Here is a 19107-nt window from a genome sequence, read left to right as displayed (position 1 = left end):
TAGGCGAAGGAGAGGACCTATTTTACAGGTTCCCTGGTGTGAGTACGTCGCGGCGTTTGGCTTAGACGTTTATGAACCGTGCGCTCACCGACTAATAAGCATAATTAGCATGTTTAGATACTATTCTTGGACCATCTGCATCCTTATTCTTGGTTCCAAGAGGGCGCATGTAAGATCGAAGTTATAGCATTACGACGCATGAGCCCTAACAAAATTGCGATCTATCTGCAGATGCCGTTGATGAATCACTGAAGAACGAGTTTGATTTGGTTATTGCAGAAAACTCGGCGAAGAGCGAGTTTGACTTGGCCCTTCCTGAAGACTTGGTGGAGGGATCCGCTCGCGCTTACGTTTCCATAACAGGTAAGCTAATAACGTAGATGTCATGTGTTGTATGCTGTCAGTGTGAATGTTCACAAAAAGTTAATCTTCACATATTTTAAATTTAATGAAATGCTAGCAAATGAAATCATGTAAAAATGGAGAGCACTGCCCGATGCACCGCCTCATAAGCTTGCTTCTCACATAATACTTTTTTCCGCGCCATTAAATATGCTTGCGGAAGATGAAAAAAAAATATACGCGTAGCTATCATTCGCACGTTGTGGTCGCAATCGGCTCAAGCTTGGCGCGCACTGTTGAAGGCTGATATTAACGCCCCACAATAGCTGCGTTATTATAAAATGATAGTGAAGTGATTGACGCGTGAAATTCCCGCCAGTGACACTTGGTACAACGTGCATTGCACTGTTGGTACCTCGTGAGTGTACCGACCGGAACGTGCCCGGCAACGTTTACAAGCACTTCATCGTTTAAAACACCGTTTGCGATGTTTACAAACCGCCAAATTGTCTTCTCTTCTAAGTTACAGTTCTCCTGAAGAAGTATACGTGACACATATACATCAAAAGGCAATATATTGCCCGTAAATCGTTCAGTGCTTACAATCTCCTTTTCATATCCGCAGGAGATATTATGGGCCCCGCAGTCAAGAACCTAGACTCGTTGGTGCAAGTGCCTACGGGATGTGGAGAGCAGAACATGGTCAAGTTCACGCCCAACGTCTACGTGCTCGACTACCTGAAGGCTACAGGAAAGAACCAAGAAGAAATCAAAAGAAAAGCAGTGAACAATCTCGAAACAGGTGATAAGACTAAATTAACCTTCTGTGTACTACCATTACGTAACTGGTGTGTCTTTAGCGTACAGCTACACTAAATTCTTCATAAAATGAAATTGACTATTCTCAGTAAAACCAAGTAGACCTACGCGCTAATGCGTTACTTAGTGGAGCTCCGTGTTTCAGCCTTCAGAGCTAGACAAACAGGTCGCGAATTCGACGCTACATGTGACATTCGTGGCCCAAGTTGACTGTCTCTGATTAGGGGGCACTGCTCAGGGCACAAATTGTATATGCCTCTCCTCACACAGAAATGCTTTGTAATGCGCATGCGAGGTCCTTGCGACGTTTGAAGCGCTGGCGGTAAAGGAAAAGTGCTTCACTACGTTTATTATGTGGTTCACTGCGTACGTTAAGCGATTCACGCTAATATTTTAAAATGTAGAAGTTAGCGAATTTTAATGATCTAACAGCCATACTAGCTTAGCAGTGCTGTGACAGAGCAGTGCTGTACTAGCAGTGCTGTGACAGACCCTGGAAAAATACGATGAGGGAGGGTTCACAAACAGTGCATGTCTATAAATGCGTGTGTACCTACATGTCTTATGCTGTGCCTGAAACATGGCACTTTTTATTATTTGAAGATGATTTCCTATAGTGCTTACGTCGGTACTCAGGCCCGTTAAGCTTGACTTGCAGCCTGTGGCTTGGCAGACATTTGTTTCGGTGGGGGCACGTCCTTACTCTGAAGTGAGGACCAGGCAAGCAAGTGTGGTCGAGTGCCATTTTATGCTCTGTGTCCGATGGCAGAAATAAATTTTGGGAGGGGCACGTTTCCCGTGTGTCACCCCCTGGTTACGCCACTGCCTGTGGTGGTCCCATCTTCTTCATTCAGCGCAACAGTGTAATTTGGCAGTTTATGCATTTTATTGATATAGTTATTAAGAGAGCCTAGTGCCTTTGTTGGCACCGGCTACACCTCTCCCGTGAGTACGAAACGAAAGGTTAAAAAATGATTGCAAAAACATGGTTGATCCGTCCATCATAGGAATCGGTATAACACGAAAGTGAATCGCGTCTTCACAGGAGTATAGTTGATTAGTTATTGTACATTGATGCGTGAGACCTTGCACAACGTCTATATGTGTTCGGCAGCTATAGCACCGTTCGACGTGGTTGCGCCCACGTTGACGTGGCACATCTCCATCCCGACGGGTAACGCCAAAGGTCGTGATTTAACCGTTGCAGTAGGTGAAATAGTTAACATATACCTGGACACAGCATATGCTGAATCCCGCGCAAAGATGGCATCAACAAGTACATAACACTGGTACTCGATATGCAGTCACCCAAAGCGTCCTCTTATGATGACAGAAACGTCGAGGTGTGCGCTGTCCAGTAATAGGGTACCCTACGCCTGCGCTCATGCCTGTACTAAACAGCGCTTCAGGAAAGCGAGATGCAGACTTCGTAAGTTGAGCCGTGAACGCCGGAAGGTGTTACGCTTACCGCTGCACCGAAAGCTGAAACTACCGAAGCGCTTACTGTCAACGCTCGAGATTAGCTCCGCAAGGCGCCGTTGCTCAGACCATTCTATTCTCCCGGGGAGAGCATAATCAGAGAAAGCAGTGTGACAGTCAGAGGAGCGTCGCTGATTGGACACTGAGCTTGGGCTAAGGTCGCCACCTCGCGGAATTTTATACAGTTAACAAAACGATAACACAACGGCCGGGCTAGAAACGCGAAGGGAAACGCGACGGGCGTCGTATGTCCCCTCTGCCTGGCTGTCATTTCTCACGGGGTGAGCGGGGAACATGTGTCAGCCAGGAGAGCATCGCAGAGCTATTTTAGTACGGATATGTGCCATTAGCGAGGCTTGGGCTAAGGCCGCCACCTCGCCGTGTGTTGAGGCAATGACAAAATTAAGCTTATCTCTTGGAAATACGCCAAATGGGACCTGGAACTTATCGTCACGAACCGCGAGTTCGTGGGATCAACTCCCAGGTCATCCAAATCAGCGAAACGTTTTGTTCTGGGTTTTCTTTGTGATTTGTATATTGCTGACGTAGTTCCGTCATGGAAATGCGTCAGTGAAGTCTCGGTAGGCCTCTGCAGAAAACACTTTCATGTTAAGAATAAGAAAAACATGGCAGATAGACCAAAACATTTGTTAGGCTTTGTACACCTGTATATAAAGGCACTAAAAGAGACGCACAGCTGTGAATACTGAATGAAGCGCATAAAAGAGTCTGTAATCCACGCACAATTGTGACATGTATGTCTGCATAGGGAAACACATGAGCGACACGTAACAAAATCATTCGGGACTCAACTATAATGCACAATCTATACGGCAAGAAGAATGATGTAGTTCGTATTATTTCTAGCTAATACATTGGACCTAGTTTCCCACAGTGCTTCAGAAAGCAGGTTAATAATAATAATAATAATAATAATAATAATAATAATAATAATAATAATAATAATAATAATAATAATAATAATAATAATAACTTCTTTATTTCCAGCAGCGATGGAGGAGACTGGGGGTAAAAGTTGCTTCAAACAAGCAACTTGACAGGTTCTCGGTTATATTAGGCGAATACGAATTGCAGGCGATACCACGCACCTGCATCCCGGTGAACGAGTGTTTTCCTTCTGCAGGTTATCAGCGCCTGCAAAAATACAAGCACGATGACGGCTCGTACAGCGCCTTCGGAAACATCGACTCATCGGGCAGCATGTTCCTCACGGCGTTCGTGGTGAAATCATTCAGGCAGGCCGAGAAGTACGTCTCGATTGACGCTGGAAACCTGAACGAGAGCATCAAGTGGATCATAACTAAGCAGAAGACCAACGGCTGCTTCCAGAACGTCGGCACTATTCTCAGCTCCGGCTTGAAGGTAACATGCTTTCACATGTTCTGTAAAATTGTTTGCATACAAAGAAAATGCGCTGTACTTGTAGACTAATTTAGGCCGGCTGTTTTCGAAGTACAAGTTTTTTTCGAGCCGTGACGTCAGCTTAGAGGCGCGGTTCTCCCGTCGATATACACACAAGCGACGCCCTCGTCTTGTAAACAATACAGCTCTCTCGCAAAAATGGCTAAACCAAACAGCTGCGTCCGGAAAATCTGTTTCGGCACATGTCTAAAAACAGTCGGCCTTACACAGAGTCATAAACTGGAAGACTATTCCTGCTTACGAGCCGTAGTCTAGCCTGCCAAGTGGCTGACCGTCCCTGCCCGTTTTAGTTTTCTTGTATCTGATTCTGTACTCCTTGCTGATTTCATTCTCAATATCCACTCGTTTATTGATTTTTGACCACGGTCGTAGTTGGCAGCTTCTGTGGGGAAAATGGCCGAGCGCTAAGTGAAGGCGACTGAAAGGAGGAAGCCTGAAAGTGTAGCGGTAACCACTAAAGAACTTGAAACTAGAAGGTAGCAACTTGTTATTACAACACGGACACATCTGAGACGTTAATGTGGGAAGTGGTGAAAACATACGCTCTGAAGAATGCTTAGCTCAGACTTTGAATCGTTAAGCAACAGTTGGGCTTGATTTTTGTCAGCCTCTTGCTTCCGTCGAGGGGACTGGAAAGGTAAAACGTGAGACAGTAGCGAAGCTCTGAATATGCCTCGCTGTAGACGTCATCACCGTTACGGCCGTCGGGCTTCTTTTTTTTACACACCCCTTTTATACCACTGTGAAGAGCTTTATTGGTTGTCCACGGACGTAATGGTTGTCAACGGCAAGGCAGCGAGAAGAACCGTCCAGAGGAACTGCAGCGATCCGAAACACGAGCCGAGCGAGCCGAGTAGACCCTAGAAGCTGTGGCTCATACCCACACTTGGGGATTGGCCAAGAACCGGTTACATTTTAAAGGCAAATTTGAAAGTGAAGTTCAAACTTTGTTTAATCAATACGGAAGAAGTGTAAATGAACTAGAATTAAATATCTAATAATAATAATAATAATAATAATAATAATAATAATAATAATAATAATAATAATAATAATAATAATAATAATAATATAGAATAGAACTGAGGCAATAAAACCAAGAATTTGGAAAAAAAACATGGTTGATCCCTCCGTCATAGGAATCGGAATAACAAGAATGTAGAGCGTGCCCTTACGGAAGTAACTGAATGTTTACTGTACATTGATATGAGAGAGTTTGCACAATGTATATTGATGTCTGGCAGCTATAGCACCGTTTAACGTAGATGCACCCACATTGATGATTGGTGGTACATCTCCATCCCGACGGCTAACGTACACGTTCAATGATTAAACAAACCCTTGTGGTAGCTGTAGTAGTTAACGGTGAAAGCGTAAACAGAGAACTAGGTGTGATAGCCAGAAGAGCGTCGCATATTGGAAGCAGAAGTTGGTCGCCATCCCGCGAATGTCATTGACCACCACGGCCAGACTAGAGGGAAACGCAAAGCGCGTCGTGCCGCCCCGGTAGCCAGGCCGCGATTTTAGGGGCGGAGCTCCTTATAGCGGCACCCGTTCGTCCCTCGTAGCCTAGTATGTAACCAGTCTTACGCTTTGACCTGCAAGGTGGTGCCGGTGGGAGATTTTTCCTGTGCGTTGTTGAACAATAAAAAATTCGCAGCGTTAGCTAAAAGCCGACTTCTGTCTCTCATTCCCATTAGCAGCCATTCTTTACCTCCAAGGTAGTGCCTGGTGAGATTTCTCCTGTGCGTGATTAAACAATAAAAATGTTGTTCAAAACGCCGTTGATTGATGAAATAAACCAACAAAAGACGCCAGATGTTTTGTAAAAGCAAAACGAAAGAACGCCAGCTGCTTAACGAAAGACGCCAGATGTTTTCTAAGCAATGGTTTTCTAAACAATGAAAATTCACAGCGTACATGTAAAATTAAAGTGCGCTGCAAGTCGTCATAACTCATCGAACCTTTAGTATAAACGCGCCCGATCTCACGTCGGTGATGATGTACTGGGCAGAATTCACGGAAGATTCACGGTTACCGATGAACCTCCGCAGCTTCGCCCACTCATCATCATTCACTCCGTGGATATGCTGTGATTTTTTTCTAGGGGAGAGCGCGTGAGCGGGGAACGCGGTGTTACAGCCAGGTGAGGAAGGCGCGCGTCGCAGAGCTATGAGTGAGGACGACGCTTTTACGACGCTTAAAACGGCGCTTTGCTAAGGTCGCCACCTCGCGATGTGTTAAGGCATTGACAAAATTGAACTTCTGTTGAAAACGCGCCGAATGGGAAAGACGTGTAACGCGTTGCAGATGCTAATCGTGGAGGCCACAGTAATGACGAATTACTTTGTTTTACCGCTCCCAGAGGGCAACACCACCCGCCGACCGGGACAGCGGTAGATATAAAAGGCGCGTTTGTAAAGCCTCTAGAGTCTGTGGTCGTGGCGTAGTGGATAGCGTGCCCGGAATCTGTTGTTGCGGACCGAGCGGTCGTGGGTTTGACGCTCGTTGACGGAACTTTTTTTCTTTGCCATCTGATCGTGCATATTTTTTCGACGTCATTTCCGTGACGGAAATACGTTCACTGAAGTCTTGGTGGACCCCGGCATAAAACACTTTCGTGTTAAAAAAAAGTAAAGAAAATAGAAATAAAAAATTTTGAAAAGTAGATTTTATAACTTAAATATTTTTGAACCTTTAAGAAACTCCTGCAATGCATCAGCAATCTTCCCGTCACTGTGGTCAAGAGAAAAAGCCCCGAAAGACAGTACATTTTGTTCATTTAATTTTTTTTATTTGTTTCTATATACTGCAGGTCTTTCACGGCCCATGCAGGAGTGGGTACATGGATATATGAAAAAAACGTACATTGTCAAAAATTCATGGTGCAAATTCTATACACTGTATGAGGTTCATGAATGAGTCAATGGTGTTACAACACAAAATATCATTAGGTAAGGTATTCCAGAGGGAGATAGCCGACGGAAAAGGGGAATGTTTGTGAGCGTTGACACGACTTAGAGGTTGGCGGATTGTTTTAGAATCATTTAGTCGCAATGAGTATTTAGGCGGATCTTGCAGGTAAACAGAGCGTGATATGTGGAAGTGACCATGATATAATTGGTAAAAGAGTTTCAGTCGCGAGATTATTCTGCGTTGAGAAAGGGGTTTTAAGTTTGCCCTTGCGAGCAAGCCTGTAGTATTGGTCTGCCTCGCGAAATCTGAATATACGAACCTCACTGCCAATTTTTGTATTCGTTCAATTTTACAAATGAGGTGCTTTTGATGTGGACTCCAGATGAGATCGTCTAAACATGGTCTAATTAGTGTTTTGTAGGCAATTATTTTAATGCGTAATCTAAGCAGACGGAAAACGACACCTAAGGTATTTTTGCGCAAGGTAGGGTGTCGTCGATGCTGCTGGGTGGAGGCGCATCTTCTTCTTCACAATCGCCCCCGATGAAGAAGACACTGCAGAAAAATGCATCAGAACAACGATCTCAAATCACGAAATTAACTCCGCCAAATGAAAAGCGTTGCATTCCTTGTCTTCAAAGTTTTCTCTTTAGCATTTTGTCTAGACTTACGTGAACGACCTGACGGTTCTTCATTAGGGATAGCTGGTAAAATTGCAGCATTGCTAAAGCATATACTGTCAGTCATATTGATACTGCTCAAGTGATTGGCCGATGAGCTTTACTGTGAGAAGCATGCAGTGGCATAGGTGAGAATTTTACACAGGTTCGCTCAAAGATATATCTTTTCAGGACGCCTGTTTAATCTTTTTTTCGCTTAAACGTAAAGAGCAGGCAGACCTGTCAGAAAAGAAAAGAAATAAACGTGCAAATTTGATCAAAATTAGTAAGAACACTCGTGTTATCCCGCAGTGTATGAAATTGGGGCCATTCGGTTGTGTATACTTTCCGCCGTGTCATGTCATGTCCTCTCCTTAAGAGCTGCACTTTTTTTTCTCTTATTCTGACGCTTTTCCAACTTCTGGCACAGGGCAAGGTGAACTCTACTGCACCGGGTGCACTCACGGCATACGTGCTGACAGCTCTGTTGGAAGGCGGCCTGGCTGACGCTCAGGTCGTAGAGTCTGCGCTGCACTGCATCCGGGCCCAACGAGATCCGAGCGCCCATAACCTGGCGCTGTCTGCCTACGCCGCTGCACTGGCCAGGCACGAGTCCACCAACGCTTACCTCGAGGAGCTCGAATCTCTTGCGGTTCACAAGGGTGAGTTTCTGCTCACGGATTATATTTGTGGTCAACAGACGATGGGGAATGCGGATGTTTCAACAGGTATTGCCTTGTTTTTTTTTCCTTTCTCGTTCTACGCATAAGTGCAGTATTGAATTTGGTGAAAATCAAGAACAAAAATTATAATCAACATTTCGTGCCTTCTATTTTACATCACTCTATTTTAAACTGACCAAATCATCTGTTATCACAAGCAATAATGCGCGGAACATTGTGTATTTACTCTCAAAAAGGTTCTATGTTTGACTCAATCTGCGGGCACAGTTTAATTATCCCACGGATTGCATCCACAACATAGACGTCAGACTCTGCCCAGACGGCGCTGCGAAAAACACCGCCACCAGCGCCCTCATCGCAGCCCTGGTGCTGAGTAGTACAAAGAGAGCCGTCCGCAATAGAAGGTGCATAGGCCGCCATAGAACCCCCCCCCCCCCCCCGTTCTTTCTTTGGTGTCGAGGCACGGTTTCCTGAAAATTAAGGACCTGGTAAGCTTCCTCCGCCAATCCACGCTTCAGAAAAGAAGGAAGCTCATCAAAGCGAACTGCGGGAAGAAGTTTCAGTAATTCCGATACGCTGCAATTAACTCGCAAGTACACGCGAGCATCGCACTTCATCGAGTTCGAGGCGATTGCTCCGACGTCCGTTCTCTAGCGCCTAAATGCGTTAATATCGGGTATATACGTAAAGCGAAAGCGATGAAGTACATACACGGTCAATTTACTTAGCTGTGTATCTTACGATCAGTGGTACAGTGCTCGCTTTGAACCACCCGGCGATTTTCGCCTTTTCAGTTGCAATTTCCCTTCATCTCTCGCTTCCTCTGCATTGGGCTGTTTTATTACGCATGCTCAAATGGTCTCTTGATGGTTGTCTTCCGTTTGTATATACTTCAAATGGGGACACGTGCGTGTCCACTTTCGCGGAGCAGCTTCCCAAAGGCAAGATCGTGGCTTCTGAGAGTGCTCCGGCAATGGCGGAGGCCACGGGAAGGCAAACCTGAATGTGGTCACGACCAACATTTTGCGATTTACTTGTATGTCGCACGCAGGGGCGTAGCCAGGGGGCGGGTTGGGGGGGCTGAAACCCTTCCCCGAAATTTTTCAGTTTTGCTTGAGTATATATACACGCGCACACACGCGCGAATATACATAAAGTATGGTTGAAGTATGGCTCTTGCTTTATTTTGACGTATTCGGCTTTCGCCCACGAAAACTGTTAGGAGCGATCGGCGCAGACCGCGCTACGATCTTCTGGAAGCTTTGCGATTATTTGCGATCATTCTGTTAAGATTACGCGCAGGACGCGGACATTACATTAAAAGGGGAGTTGGGCGAAAAATAAATTAAATTTAAATTTAAAAAATATATATCTATGCCCTGCCTGCACCGCCTAAGTATCGCAGGCCAAAATCGATAAATTAGATAAAAGAACACAATGTACTACAATTTCGATAAAAAAGAGAAAACAAAAAAAATACAAAAAAATAAGAAATTTGATCCCACCACCAAGCGAAACCACCTCCAAAGGAAATATTCTCTAGATTAGATACTACGGTTCCTCTTCATCTTGACTTACCATTGTTTTGATACAATGGATCTCCGATGAGCTCGTCTTGACTAACAAGTCTTCCATTCTTTTCTTTTCCTCTTGTCTCTGTTGTGTAGGCTTTCCATTCCTCTCTTTGTTGGGTCCCACTGTTGGAGAGACGGGCCCTTGTTGGGCTCGTCGTCCAGTCTGTCCTTTTGAGGCTTAAGCAGGACGCGGACAGTGAAGTTCATTCGAGAGCTTACGCCAAGACGCTTGAAGGTTCGATGGCGGCTGTATAAAAGACGACGAGCTCCGCCGATGATTAGTTTTTCGACGGCCCACGGCTCTGTCGCCGCTATCAGTATATACAGCGTGTTTGCTTGTTGTCTGACTTATGGTTTTCCGGTCACAAGTTCGCCCAAATAAAGAGTTGTATCCTGAACACACCGACTACTGCCTTCGTCAACGTCACGACCACGTATCAATATATAGAAATATACATTACAGCCATGCATGAAGTTTTCTTCGCAGGTCTATCATCCTGAACGCCATGCGTCTTCTATAGATAGCGCAGTTTCCCGAAATAATCAACGCCCTAGTGCACTGCTTACATTAGTGTTACGTATAGCTGCGTGGTTATGTAGGGCGGTGTTTATTGCTCTGGCATACATTTCTGACGTCTTTCGTCATGCAGGTGGCCTTACATACTGGAGCAACGCCGGCAAGAAGGGGCCTTCAGCGTCGGCCGACGTGGAGACGGCGGCGTACGTGGTGCTGGCCTATCTCAAGCTGAACCCACAGGAGAACCTGAATAAGGCGCAGCCAATTGTCCGCTGGATGGCAACCAAGAGAAACAGCCGCGGAGGCTTCCAGTCTACGCAGGTACATTCCACCTTTCATCTCCTGCACATGAATGTCCCTGCCATGCTCTGCTATCAAATTCATTCGTTTTACGTAAGACCGAAGAAAACGTGCACGCACAAAGGTAGATAGCGGTCTCACCAATAACAAGAACTTAAAGTTCTTTGTAAGGCTACACAATGTCTTCGTGAGTACATAGGGTATTTCAATTACCTACACTTTTAATCAGGTCCTGGTTAAATGCTGGCTATACTAAGGAAACCAGACAAAAAATGCCCAATTTCCTGTATATATCTAGCACTTTAAGCGGGACCTGATTAAGAGTATACACGCGGTGAATAGCATTGGAGAGCTCCTGTCTCCCTGCCGTACGCTCTCTTTATTGGGATTCTGTCGCTTTCTTCATGGAGGACTATAATGGCTGTGGATCTGCTGTAGATTTCTTCCATTATGTTTATATAGGCTTCGTCGATGCCCTGATTCCGCTGTGCCTGCATGACTGCTGATGTCTCCACCGAATCAAATGCCTTGTCGTAATCTATGACGGCTATGTATAGGGGTTGGTTGTATTCTGCGCATTTCTCAATCACCTGATTGATAGTATTAATATGGTCTGTCCAATCTATTCAAATGCTATTCACCGCGTGTTTACAGGAGGTTTTCAGGGCCCTAGATTGGGAAGAGTTAGGGATAAGAGTTAACGGAGAGTATCTCAGTAACCTGCGATTCGCTGATGACATTGCATTGATGAGTAACGCGGGAGACGAATTACAGCTCATGGTTACTGAACTGGATATGGAAAGTAGAAGTGTAGGTCTGAAAATTAATATGCATAAAACTAAAGTAATGTGGAACAATATTGGCAGAGAACAACGTTTTGCGATAGGTGGCGAGACACTGGAAGTTGTAAAGGAGTACGTCTACTTAGGATAGGTAGTAACCGCGGATCCGAACCATGAGAGTGAAATAACTAGAATAATAGGGATGGGATGGGGCTCATTCGGCAAGCATTATCAAATCATGAATGGTAGTCTACCACTATCCCTCAAGAGGAAGCTATATAACTGGTGCATCTTACCGGTGCTTACCTACGGAGCAGAAACCTGGAGACTTACAAAGAGGGTTCAACCTAAATTGAGGACGACGCAGCGAGCGATAGAAAGGAAAATGATAGGTGTATAGCTTACGAGACAGGAAGAGAGCAGAGTGGGTCAGGGAACAAACGGGAGTTAAGGATATCATAGTTGAAATCAAGAAGAAGAAATGGATATGGGCCGGGCACGTAGCACGTCGGCAGGATAACCGGTGGTCATTAAGGGTAACTGACTGGATTCCAAGAGATGGCAAACGCGTGAGGGGGAGACAGAAAATTAGGTGGCTGGATGAGATTAACAAGCTTGTAGGTATAACGTGGCAACAGAAAGCACAGGACCGGGTTGATTGGCGGAACATGAAAGAGGCCTTTGCCCTGCAGTGGGCGTAGACAGCCTGATGATGATTATGTGTAGCGCCAATTATTAAAAGAAAAATATATGCACTACACTTGTCATATTGGTCCACTATTCTTCTGAGGAGGTGGCGCTTTGATCGCCACAATGTGAAGACGCATCTCACCTGAGCTCTTCGATGTTTTTATGGTAAATTGTGCAGCTTATCGCACAGTGAGCGGAAAACTGAGCAACGTCTCTGTGAACGTTTTTGGTGAGTGTACACTGCCTTTTCGAAGCATCAGCAGCCGTCTTTTTCTTGGCTACGACGAACGCTTGAACGGCGGACTGCTCCCTTAGGCTTAACAGCGCGAAGGCCCAACTCGAGTGCGGTCCCGGCGATGCCGGCCCGGTGAATCCATCATCATGCCGCCGACGCCACCGCACCACTCGCATTCGAGTGAACCGAGCGCTGGAGCTTCGTATTCGCCTAGCAGGAGAGAGGCCGGAAAATTAGACAGCAGCTCCTCCAGGATGCAGACAGCGCGTCGAGCGAAGCACGCCGAGGACAACGGAACGCCAAGCGAACGCCGAGTAGCACCAGAAGATGCCGGACTACGCCCCTTGAGGGAGGTGACCAGGAAGACAGGGCCACCACTAAACGACCAAATGGATACCGAGGATACAAGCGACGATGGGGTGGGTGCCAGAGACGCGCGCGACGACGAAGGGAACGCAGAGTGGTCTCTGTTTACCAAGCGGAAACCGATCCGGAAAGTCAAGCCCGAGCAGCTTCGCCTCGAACGGGTAAGTCGACCTCATTTTGCTCTCTCGATCAGGCCACTTAATAAGGTACATGTGCATGATATACCTAAACAGGCTATAACGGCTGCACTAGAGATGACAGCTAAAAGTTGGGAGCTAGCAGAATTAGCGATCTTCCGTTACGAATCTGCAGCGAACTGCATAAAAGTTACAGTGAGGGATGAAGAACATGCTGAACGGCTTACAGCGCTGACACGATTGACTGAAAAAACGTGCGGCCGAGTTCGTATGTATGAAGTGCGCATCGAAAGAGTTCCGACACAGAGAGCAGGTAGCAGTCGGGGGGTTATCAAGGTGCGTCCCGACCAGACTATCGACTACATCATGGACCACTTGAGATGCGAAACGGCCACTATCCTTGACGCGCGGCGACTTGGAAAGACGAACATGCTGTTGCTGACGTTTAATACGCCATCACCCTCAACGAGGCTCGTATTTGATTATGAGATCACAAGGGTGTACGAGTACAAACCGAAAATCATAGCCTGCTATAACTGCCACGGATTGGGACACATTGCCAAGTACTGCCCTTCAGAGGAAGTTTGTAAGCAGTGCGGCCGAAAACATCCTGAAAATGCGGAATGCGATGAAGAGCTGTTCTGTGTTGCCTGTCAGAAGCAGGGCCATATATCACTAAACTCAGCCTGTCCTAGTCGTGCACCGAAAGACTTTCAGAATCTCAGGCATAATGCAGAGGTACCGCAGAAGACAGTCAGCTGGTCTGAAAAAGCACAAGCGGGCATCCCCAAACAACCTGTGCTATTAGATGAACATGAGCAACAAATAAAAGAGTTAAAAAAAGAAAATCAGCAGCTGAGAGCCATGATACAGGAATTGCTCGAAAGGCTGACACCACAGCAGCGAGATATACCACCCCAAACGCCATCTCGGGAAGGTGAACAACCTTCACCGACAGCTAAAGCACAACGCGGCCGATCAAAAAGTCGCGTCGGGCGTTCTTCGAGTAAGAAAGTTACGGCGAATTCTAAAACGCCGCCTTACACCGGAGCTGCGCCGTCCCAGCAGAGTAAGACGCCCTCAGCGTCACAGCCTGTCACTGCTCAAGACTCGGCATATGCACAGATGTTGAGCATCCTAAGGCAAGAAAGGTACACTGAGACTCAGCGTTTAGAAAAGAATCTACGGGAAGAATTTCAGGCTGTAACTAATGCAATACAAACACAGATGCAAACACTTTTCATGGAAATCCACAAAGTTCTGCAGACTAGAGATGACGAACCTAAACGGCGTAAGCCGGCAGATTAAATATGGCTACACGACCTATAATCATTCAGTGGAACTGTCGCAGCTTCACGCAGAATGGTTCTACACTAAGACAGCAAATTAAGCAACTCAAACCTCTTGTCGTATTGCTACAGGAGACAAGAGGACCATGCAGAGTTCAAGGTTATCGCACCTTTCAAAAAGCTACCATACTACATCAGGGCAAAGGAAATCAGCAAGCGCAAGGCCAGGCCGCTGTTTTAGTTAGGCAAGACTGCACTGCTACCCAACTCCAAATTCCACACCTAAGTAACGAATTTAGAGAGGTAGTGGCAGTTAAGCTAAGTCCGCAAGGACATCGTCCAATGGTTGCAGTCTCCGCGTACTACAGGCCTTTAACGAGCAAAGATCGGAACGACTCTTTTGAATGGCTGCGTGAAGTAGAGGCACGGGCGGGAAGCCTTCCTATCTTAGTGGGCGGCGATTTCAACGCCAAACATCCAACCTGGGGCTACACCAAGGCTGATCGGAGAGGGCGCGTATTCCATGATGTAATAGAAATGTCGACTTTGAATATATGCAACTCACTGGACACGCCAACTCGTATAGGGCTGCACGCGAAGCAGCAGGACACGACACCCGATTTGACGCTAGCCTCTGCCGGGCTCGTGCGGCAGTGGGAAGTTAAATCGACAACATGGGGAAGTGACCATCTACCCATTATCATTACACTCAATCGGAAAAAGGTTAGAGAGAAAAGAGAGGTACTTGTTTTTGACTGGGAAAAATTTCGAATGGCCACCGGAGATTGTTTTACAGATTTCGAAGGTTTCAGCGCTGCAGTCGCTGAGGCGCGTCCATACGCCAGGGAATATATCCCATGCAATGACACCGCGACGCACATGGATATGCATCTAGCAAATCTCTGGCGCAAGGCTAATCGCCTAACACAACAGTACCGATATAAAGGAAAACGTCATCGGGACCTCATGCGTCTCAAGCGCCAATACCGACTGATAAAAGAATACCAAGAAATGCTCGAAGCCGACGCGTGGCACGACACGTGCGCAAAGTTGGGTCGAGAACCTGGTCTAAAAGGGCTATGGCAGATTCTCAGGAGCCTACTTGGAAAAAAGAAAGGCGCGCCTCCTCTCTCAGAACTCTTCCTACGGGAAGAGCCCACATCACTAGAGGACCGCGTCATTCATACTTTTTTCCCACATGCTGCTGAAACACCGCCACTACAACTGCCATATATCAGGATAGCCGACCCTAGAGCGGAGCTTGACACACCCTTCGCGCTAGGTGAGCTTGTAGCAGCTTTGGCCCAGAGCAAAAAGAAGTCCGCCCCTGGACACGATGGAGTGACATGGCAAGAACTTCGCAATCTCAGCGACGAAACACTAAAAAAAACTTTTAACTATCATTAACGAATCCTGGGAATCCGGCCTTGTACCCGATTCCCTTAAACTTTCGCTCATCTATCCTATACCGAAGCCAGGAAAAGACCATACAAAGCCAGCGAATCTGCGACCAATAGCTCTGACTTCTACAGTCTGCAAACTCATAGAGCGAATGCTGAACACACGGATACAGTACTACATCCAATACGAGAAACCCGGACTACACCCTGCGCAGGCAGGTTTTCGGCCGAACATGGGCACACATGACTGCCTGTGGTTATTTCGCAGAGTAATCAACCGCAAATCTCGTAAACTGATGCCAGACTATATCCTTGCAGTAGATATGCGCAAAGCATTCGACAACGTGAAACAAGAGGCTATACTACAAGAATTGGCCGCAAGGTATCCCAGCCAAAAAGCATATAATTGGATTCGCAGCTTTCTCCAATGTAGACCAATCAGGCTCCACGGCAAAGCATCGGGTTGGAGTCCGAGGACCTATTATCTGGATAGGGGTGTACCCCAGGGCTCCATCCTCGGTCCTTTGCTCTTTAATCTGGCCATGACGCGTGTGGCAGAAAGGCTTGAGCAAGAAACTTCGGCCCGTTTTACTATCTACGCGGATGACATCACAATATGGACAGAAGCGGCGGATTATCCCGACGAGCAGAGCATGCAAATTGAACTCCAAGCAGCTATACTCACCCTCATCGATACATTAGGTACCCTCGGACTGGAGCTGTCGCCAGAAAAGACGGAATTGATTAGCGTGGACGGAAAGAAAGCGACCAATGCAAGCAAGCAGATCACACTACACATCGGCGAAAGCGACATTACATCTACCAACGGACAAATTAGGGTCCTCGGAGCACAGATTGCTAGTTGCAACAGTCCCCAGCAATGGATCCGAGCCTTAAGACGCACATGGAGCCCGATGTTGCACATGGTCCGACGCATTTCCAATAAACACGGTGGAGCAAGACAGAAAACGTGCCAAACACTTGCCAAAGCAGTCGCTGTCGGAAGGATTCTTTATGGGGCACCTGTGTATGAGTTCTCCGATCGAGACCTCCGTGACCTCGAGAAGTTACACAGGGCGACCCTCCGTACGAGAGCTGGACTCCCGAAGCACACGAGGAACGAGGAGCTGCTCAAGCTTGTGCCGATACCACCAATAAGGGACATAATCAATGAAGCACGAATTCGCATGCGATGTCGGCTTGATAACACACCACAAGGCAAACAAATCATGGCATGGGACAACAGAGTTCATGCACCGTTGGGGCACGAGGACACGACCACAGCACCACCATGGGAAGCACCGCTGAGCACACGGAAACAACAACGCCCGATCGCTAGGCGCAACACAAAAACCAGGCAACTCTTCGAGAAAAGGCAGCGCCTCAGAAAACCTGAGAAACCATCGACATCTACACTGACGCAACAATCATACACGAACAAGCTAGTATGGCCTGGGTCAGCACATCCGCATCCCGCTACAATGGCTATCACAGTTGCCAGTTTCCCGGTGGTGCACCCTTACATGCAGAGTTGTTGGCCATATGGGGAGCGGTCAACACTATTCCGATTGACGCAAGTAACACAGCAAGCGAGAGTCTTCGAAATAGCTTTCGTATACTGACCGATTCATACGAAGCGGTGGCTGAACTTACAGCAACAACGACTGAAGATGCGGTGGCCAACGATATTAGAAAAAGTTAAAGAGATTACAGGATTGCGGAATCGATGCGGAAATTTTGTGGACACCGGGACACACTGGCACGGACGGGGGAAACGAAGCCGCTCATGCGGTCGCCGCGCAAGCGGGTGGGCTTGACTATTCATTGAGCACCCCACACCCCAGTTCGTCGCCAAACCTGGCGGACCTCAATCCCTACCTAGAAATGCTGCGCGCAGGCTCTCCTAGCAGAGCATTTATGCATTATATTCGCGTAAAATTGAAAACCGACAGTAAACGAAGGCTATTAGAAGCTACACCAGCACCTCTATTAAGCGACAAGGGCGGACTTACTCGCCAGCAAGAGATATTTCTGAATAAGGTTATGGCCAATGCAGCATACACACCACACGTACTTGACAAATGGGATTAGGCCCAGACAAGCAATTGCAAACACTTCTCCCCGATGCCCACATTGTCAAGAATTATGCAGAGCAGATTTACACCACCTAATTTGGATTTGCTCAGCTTTCTCGCGAGGAAGAACACGCATCCAACACTTGCCACGCGACGACATAAGCGCTTTAGGAAGCGTGCTACAGTCGAATGATGAAGCACAAAAGCACTTGCGAACTATGCTAGTATAAGTGGCCTGTTTCGAGTGGTGTAGAAGAGGTCGACGATCTCGCGCGAGAGCGACTCCATTGAACTTATACCGAAAACGGATTCGCACCAAGTCATGTTAATTTATTGTGCATATGCTGTTTACCGAACAATCCCTTCCCCACCTATTCCCAAACTGCGGCCGAGCGCCTTCCTCTCCTGTGAAATAAAGGTTCAATTCATTCATTCATTCTTCTGAGCAATATGCAGCATGTGGTGATAACTCTCCAATCCGCAAACCTCGGTAATTAACGCAGTGTTAATTGACTTTTAAAATATTAGCTGCAGCGAAAAATCTTCAATACAAATGTTGTAGCGCTTGCTCAGAGACGTCGAATTATCCCATCTACGCTAACTGTCAATCCGCTATGGTGAGTAATTAACAAAGACTACCTCATTAATTTAAAAAAATACTAACTCCAGCGAAAAATCTTCGGTTCAAAATTTGTATTGCTTGTGCAGAAACGTAGGTTTAATTCATCTATATGCTAAGATAACCGCTCTGTCTAATTTTTTCACCTTTTCTTTAAACTGTATATATATATATATATATATATACATATATATATATATATATATATATATATATATATATATATTTGGCGCAAGTTAGCGGAAACTCTCTGTATAGGAGCTCGTGGAAGACACGGTGCGAGCATTACTGCGCAAATATCTCGGCGGCAAAAACACCATTTACAACCTCATTCAGAAGGACAAGAGAAAAACTCCTCTGTGGCATGTCTCTCTTGTGATGTGGAATGTAGATTCCAGGCGAGGAATATCTACGTTCCACATGACTTCGAGCTCTACATATTGCTACATTGATTGAAGTGCGCGCCAGGCAGGCGCCTACGGTCTTTCCCGCAAAGTCCAGGGCGCTTTCAAGAGATGTGCCCTTGTTAGCATTGCGATACGTAGCCTTGCGTTATTGCGGAGGTCTTGCCTTTTCACATTCAATCACAGAGAATGCTGCGGTTCCGAAAACGAGTACAGACGACCATGCAGGAAGCATATAGCGCCTCAACTAGCTGTGAGGCGCCTATTATTCTTCCGCAGTCGCATAAACAAATGTGCGAACGCGCTGTAGGCCGTGCATTCTAATACGATTTGGCTTTGCGTAACATTCGCTATATAAAATCGATATTTGGACGGAAA

General features: G+C 46.5%; 1 protein-coding gene across 1 annotated transcript in view; it reads left to right on the top strand.

The window, feature by feature from the left end:
- The window catches only part of LOC119398570 (alpha-2-macroglobulin-like), a 97803-nt gene extending 83331 nt beyond the window's left edge, over positions 1-14472 (top strand). Inside the window, 7 exon segments of the mRNA XM_049417352.1 lie at positions 280-363; positions 968-1144; positions 3785-4023; positions 8089-8320; positions 10566-10753; positions 12383-12393; positions 14364-14472. Of these exon segments, the coding sequence (XP_049273309.1) occupies positions 280-363; positions 968-1144; positions 3785-4023; positions 8089-8320; positions 10566-10753; positions 12383-12393; positions 14364-14472 (1040 nt within the window).
- Positions 14473-19107: the final 4635 nt, after the last annotated feature.

Source organism: Rhipicephalus sanguineus, chromosome 7 (genome assembly GCF_013339695.2).
Source record: "Rhipicephalus sanguineus isolate Rsan-2018 chromosome 7, BIME_Rsan_1.4, whole genome shotgun sequence".
Lineage (NCBI taxonomy): Eukaryota > Metazoa > Arthropoda > Arachnida > Ixodida > Ixodidae > Rhipicephalus > Rhipicephalus sanguineus.
This window is presented reverse-complemented; position numbering and strand designations above follow the sequence as displayed.